The sequence below is a fragment of the Monopterus albus genome, unplaced genomic scaffold (assembly GCF_001952655.1).
Source record: "Monopterus albus unplaced genomic scaffold, M_albus_1.0 scaffold192.1, whole genome shotgun sequence".
In the NCBI taxonomy this organism is placed as follows: Eukaryota; Metazoa; Chordata; class Actinopteri; order Synbranchiformes; family Synbranchidae; genus Monopterus; species Monopterus albus.
The window spans coordinates 829,110-835,675 of record NW_018128072.1 but is presented as its reverse complement, the minus strand read 5'-3'; the positions used below and the strand labels follow the sequence as shown (position 1 = coordinate 835,675).

The following is a 6,566-nucleotide window of genomic DNA, read 5'->3' as shown; positions in this document are numbered from 1 at the left end:
TTTCTTCCCTCTTTTTCCTCTTTTTGTTCTTTTTCTTTTTCTTCTTCTCTTTCTCCTTTCTCCTCTTCTTTTCTCTTTTTTGCCTCTCAGTATCTCCACTCCTCTCTCTCTCACTCCAGCTTGCCCACCACTCTTGGAGCTGAGACAGTTGGCTCCCTCCCCTCTCCCTTTCTCTTTCCATTTCTCGGTCACCCCAGGATGTCCGTGGTTTCCTTGGTGGTACGGGTGGTGGCAGGCGCCCATGACTGAGGGAACGAGGGTGGATGATTGAACGCTCCCTTTCCCTCCCCCTGCCAAGAAGGAGGCTCGACTCTTCTGTCAACTCCTCCTCATCATCATCATCATCCTCTCCATCCATTCCTCCAGTCCTCCTGCTCCTGGAGGAGCTGTAAGAGTATGTTGGAGACGTTGAGCGAGAAGATGAGGCAGATGAGGACGTGGATGTGGATGAGGTGGTAGATGTGGAGGATGAGGACATATAGTGCAAGGATGCAGAGGGAGAAGGAGGGGTGTAGGAGGGGCTGAGGGGTACTGGCACAGGAAGTGAGAGTGGGGGAGAGTGGGGGCGTGCCCTCCTCCCTCCTCCCTCCCTCACTCCCTCTCGTGCTCCTCCCCTCCTCCCCAGGGGCAGAATGTTCTCATACAGTGGCCCTCCGGGCTCTTTGGGCTTCTTAGGCCTGCGCTTCCTCCAGAAGGATGAAGGGAGAAGGGGAGAGGGATGTGGCAGTGGGGGTGTAGGAGGAAGAGGGGCCTGACTCTTAGGAGGCAGTCTGGGAGTGCCCAGAGATTTAACGGCCCCTTTCCCCTGACCTCCACTGCTACCTCCCACCACCCTCTTCCCCATCCCGAGGTCCATGCCCTTCTCTGAGTAGAAGGCGACACTGGCCGGAGGGGGCTGAGGGTGGCCCCTGGGCATAGTCTTGGGGGTCTGGGACCCTGCCTGCTGCTCCATGCAGGGCCCTAGTCCCTCAGGGTCAATGGGACCATAATATCTTTTATAGCCATCAAGTCCCCCAGCCCCTCCAGCATTTGAAGCCCAGTTTGGTGGGACTTTCTGAGCAAAGGGTCCCATGTCAGTGATGGCCCCCCTTACAGCCATAGGGTTGGTGGCTGTAGCAGATTTTGGCAGCCTCCAGCGATCCACCACAGCCAATCTACGGTCTGGCCGGGGCAAGAAGGTGGAGCAAGGGAGGGGAGCACCAGCAACTGGGGTGTTGGGCGGACCCAGTGCTGTTCCAGAATGCATCACGGTGGGAGGAGAGCCCGGTAGAGGGGTTTTGTAGACAGGCTGTGGTTGCTGCTGTTGCGGTGGTTGCTGCTGTTGTGCTATGGCAATGGCTGGGTTGGTCATAGACGTAGAGACGACATGTGCCTGAGACGGGACTGTAACCATTGCAGTGTGATGATGAGTAGGCAAAGATTTGACTCCACCTGGTGCTGTTTCATCCTCAAAGCTACAGCAGCTATACATGCCCTGAGAAAAAAAGCACATAGTCATTTAACAGGGCTTTTTAACAGAGAAACATGAAATAAAATAGAATTAAAAAAAAGATTCTAAAATAAAAATTGAAGTGAATTAAATTTTCCTTTAGGATAATGGTGCAGGAATTTATCAGCAAAAATGTAACAATATGATGTGTTCAAATTCCAATATAATGTGCAAATTATGTACAAAAATAATGTTTTAGTTGTGCATGAAAGATAAGAAGAAGGCAAAAGAAAGAGACAGAGAATTGAAATCATAAAACTAGTAGATTCCAAAAAAATTCATGGTTGCTATTTGTCAAATAAAAATTGATAGTACAGCTGTGCATTGTTTTGTTACATAAATGCATAAATTACATCTACAGTGAGGAAAGGGCACAGATTATCAACGAAGCAATAATAATCAGATCCATAAAATGTGGGCTGTTTCTGTCAAGGTCACTGTCAAAGGAACAGGGTATTCAGGGTGTAAGCGGAACTGAATTTCAATTAATCTCTCAAATTGACTCAGTGCAATTGAATTGACCCCAGATCTCACACTTTCTAACACTCAGTAACAAATAAAGGATCACACAGGCAGAAACACACATGCTCACATGTGTGTGCATATGCCTGCATGTACAGCATTTTGGTTTTTCCTGTTTTACTGTAGTTTAATTTTAGTGCACTAAATTCTAGGAAGATTCAGTGTCTGTGACCAAAAAGGTTTTTAACTGGGTGCAAATAAAAATACTAACAGTGGAAATAAAACCCAGAGGCGCTAAAACACATTTCACAATGTCTGCAAAGTAAGTGCTAGTATATAAAAGCACTACACACACAGACAAAAACACTTACCCTGCTGATTGCCAGCAGAAAGTCCAATTTGCCAGAACTGGTCGCCATGCAGTGGCGCAGCTTCCAGTAGACCAAGTGTTCCCAAGCAAACACCAGCAGACTGAGGCCCATAGCCACCAGAAGCATGTAGAAGACCCCGGCCATGTTGTCAATATCCAGTTTACTACTCATCACCTCAATTTTGTCATTATGGCAGATGCCTGACAGCCAGAGGCGCTCCAGCATCTCAATCTCATCTGGAAAGGGGGATGAGTGGGGGATGTGGAGGGAGGAATGGGGGTGGGCAAGAATGAGGAAGAGAAGTGGGAAAAAGGAAAGGTATCAGATTAAAAGGATATAAAAGAAAGGAGATAAGAAAGGAGAGAAAATGTAGAGATGAATGAGATGGTTTTAAGTGCATGAAAAAAGAAAAGGGGTTAAGAGATGAGAGAAGTTATCAAACACTGGATAGGAGAAAAATTAAGGCTTGGAGGCATGGGGTTATTTCAAGGTTGTTCTTAAAGGATAACACCAGCGATTTTCTATGGTTTTGTTGTTTTCCACAAATGTCATACTGAGATTGAAACCAACAATCAATTTACTGGATTCATGGTAATGTCTGTAAATCAAAAACCTACTTTAGCTCATTTGTCTGTGCCGTATGCCTACTGCTGTCTGAAAACTATTAAAAACACACCAGTGATCCACACCACTGCACTAATGTTTTTTTCTCACTGAATCCATGTGGTACAGTATATGCTTTTTTGAAAAATAATTCGAAATCCTAAGAGTGGTCATTGGTTTTTACAGTCTCTGAAGTTTGAAAGAGTCACCTGTGCATGTGTGCAATCCGCTGCCTGTTTTCACTCCTCTGCTAGCTTCTCTTAATATACACAGCTAGTGGAGTAGTGTAACTCATATATGTATGTATACTGTACTGTAAATGTATGAGTGTAATAGAGCAGAGATCACATGCATGCGCAGTTGTGAGCACACAAAATGGATTGTTGGTTTTAGTTACTGTATCAGATTTGTGGGAAAAATATCAAAAACCTAGAAAATCACTGGCATCATATTTTAATAAGGGCTAAAGTACAGATTTACATTATGAACTTGCTGTTTGACTATTATTCAAGGTGAGCCCTCAAGGTTAAAGGTCAGTAATACAAAAAGCAGCGCTGTGTTCAAAATAACAAAGAGCAAGACTGAAACAGAGATGAGAGAGTCTGAAACAATGAAGTAGCACTGAGAAGTAAAATGGCACCGACAACCTAATCTCAACATTGTAACCCCAAGTAAATGAGGAGATGAAGAGAAAGGGAGACCAGGAGCCACAGTGAGATTGTTGGATAGGTTGAGGGAAGAGAGAAGTAATGACAGAGTTAGGAAGAATGTCTCATAAAGAGAGAGAGGGTGAGGCATTCTTTCTCTGTCTACAAAGGCATCAAGGGAAATGAGACAGGCAGAGAGAGTTGGGGGGAGCAGGAGCAAGGGAAGCAGAGATGGAGGACGAGAGGCTGCGATTGTGTCATTATGACAAACAGCAGGAACACTCCTCTGCTTGAAGAGGATGAGAGGAGTGAAAGAGATGAGAAAATGTGAAGAGAGAGAACCAATAGGCAGGGATGGAGACAGAGGCAGAGGGAGAAGATCATAATCATTTAATTGTGCTAGAGGGATGGTCAGAATCTCCACCAAGGTGGTAAACTCCAGAGGATTCAAGATTCCCATCTGTTAACTCACCAGGAACAAGGCAAGACTACTTTACCCACAACTTTGCCTTTTCATTTACCCTACGATCTCACTGGCCAAACAAACAGAGCAGCTCTGCTAAGTCTATGATTGGCTGTGAGGTTTCAGGTGTAACCATAGTGATGGACAGTCAGAAGGTGTGGCATATGATTCATAATGGAATTAAAGAGGCGTATTTTCCAACAGAACTCGTAATGAGAGCTTTCTGTTACACTAACAGCAATGGCAGGATGAGCAGCATTGCAATAACCAGGTCTGAAGGTTGCATTTTACTGCATATTACAGTCTGTGCACTATTTCAAGCCAAATGGGAAAAGCAGGGTTTAAAAGCTGACAAGTCACAAATCCTCTTGCAACACCACACTGCTCTGTGCAAACTCAAGCTCTAGCCTTTTCATTTTTTCCATCATTAGCTGTGCTTGTGCAGTTTAGATGAAACTGATTCAGTCATCTGTGTGATCTGGCTAATGTGTCTCCTGTAGAACATCATTAGCCAATCAGCCATGGCCTCCAGCTACAGCAACAGATGGACACACTGCTACTGCAGCCCACTGGCAGAATCAGGTAACAACTTCTTGTCTCAGATTCTCCCATAGATTCCAAGATCCAGTGGCCTATTTTTTTTTTTTTAATCCAGAGTACAGCCCCACTGAAGATGATTTATCAGTGTCATTGAGCTTCAGAAGCAGCTGTGTCCAAACAGGAGTCCAATGTAAAATCAGCAAGTGTCCTAGTGAAGGGTAGAGATAAACAAGTAGTCTCACGTCTGTCCTCCAAGTCACGATCAAGTCCTTTCTCCAAGCTGTAAGTCTCTTCTGGCATATGACTCACCGTGATTCATCCGGATTTTCTTGGTTTCCCTCTTTTACAATTTGACTCTTTTGTCACTATATTCCTGTTTCTTCAGTTGTCTCCTCATCTCAGTCACAGCCAGCTCAGGCCTGCCAAATCTGACAGGTGTGTCAAATCCACACTCAGCATCTGTAGTTCTTGGCAGGTCAGGTCATGTAGAGCTGACACACTGCGAGTGCAGAGTTGGCATGCAACACAAAGACATGATCTAATACAGAAAGCTCAGTATGTGTGTGTCTGTGTTTGTGTAAATTTGCAAGTGCCTGTGTGCGCGTTTGCATTTTGCACTGTGCCAGATGTGGCAAGATGCCAGACATGTCCAGAGACGCTGATGAGCTCCATGGTTGTAGCGCAGTAAACCGTGACCTATACAATCCCCTGGTTTATCACAACATGACAAACCTCTCGACATTCATTGCAAGATTTCAGAAAAAAAGCACCTTGCCAGCCAAGATCAAACTTAGCTTCTCACAGTTTTTTAATACCTCACTGAATAATATATTCCTGGAATCAAAATCATGATACAAATAAAAGAAAAAAGGGAAATCTTGCTACTCAGCAGTTTTGCCTTTATCAGAAAAAAAGTTGTATTGGGATCAATGGACAATTTCTTAAAGCTGTGGTATGAAACACCAGCGGCTGCAGCTAGAAGGACAAAACACACAGGGTTGAGAAAGCAGTGGAGGACTTCTCTAGTGCCCCTCTGTCCTCTAATGCAGCTGTAGAATGATATGACTCAACACAGCATGGTACAATAATGATGTAACACAGCGACATGATTTAGCCTAGCTGAAGGTGTGAGTCCTTGAGCCACAGGGCAATTATTGATATGCAGCCTCTGAGGGCACGCTGAATGACGACATCCCCACCACCCAAATAAACTAATCCTCTTCCATAGTAAGCCACTCCACTATTGCCTGTTTACAACTAGAACCCTTAGCATTCAACACCATTCCATAACTACATCCATCCAGTGTACACAGCTAAGTGCTTTTGCTACACAGAGGAGGACAGAGACAAGGACATGTACCAAGAATTTAAAAAAACAGCAGACATGGCATGTCAAGGCTGTCTGGGCTCTCTATGCACACACATACACGCAGACTTCTCCAGGTCCAACTACTCAGCACTAGACACCAGTCTTATTTAATGGATCTTGGCACCAAACTGGCATTATGGAACAGCTAAAGGGCTTTGTCCGCTATGCCATAAGCAAAGCTGATTTAAAACACGAGGAAAAGCCAAACAAGCAGCATCCGATTGAGACAATAAATGCGTGTGGTGGACTGTGTAAAATGACAATCAAGCATTAGTGTAGCGACAGCTATTGCTAAAAACAGATTCCCTCTGTCACACACAAGGAAGTGTCCTCCCATGAAGTAATCCTAGTGTGTGCAGCAAACAAACAGCATACTAATAGTGTTCCCATAGCTATCCATTATTTAATTGTCCAATCTGCTTTCTTGAACTCTTTTGGCTTCAGCACACTCTGTTTACACCTCTTGTTCATGGTATTTTCAGGTGTTTCTCTTCAGTTATTTTTTCCTCACACTTCCTCACTCTCTGTGCCAGTCTCAACTAATCTGTAATGAGTGTATTTCTGTCACTGAACAAGTTGTGATGATCCTTTTTTTACGACACTGACTCACACAAGTAAATCC

General features: G+C 44.4%; 1 protein-coding gene across 1 annotated transcript in view; it reads right to left on the bottom strand.

Annotated features, from left to right (window-relative positions):
* Positions 1 to 6,566, bottom strand: part of grin2db (glutamate receptor, ionotropic, N-methyl D-aspartate 2D, b) — a 55,628-nt gene that overhangs the window by 1,703 nt on the left and 47,359 nt on the right. The window contains exons 15-16 of the mRNA XM_020617588.1: positions 2,323 to 2,558; positions 5 to 1,474 (exon numbers count right to left, since the gene is read on the bottom strand). Coding sequence (XP_020473244.1) covers positions 5 to 1,474; positions 2,323 to 2,558 — 1,706 coding nt within the window. The remainder of the gene's footprint in view (positions 1 to 4; positions 1,475 to 2,322; positions 2,559 to 6,566) is intronic.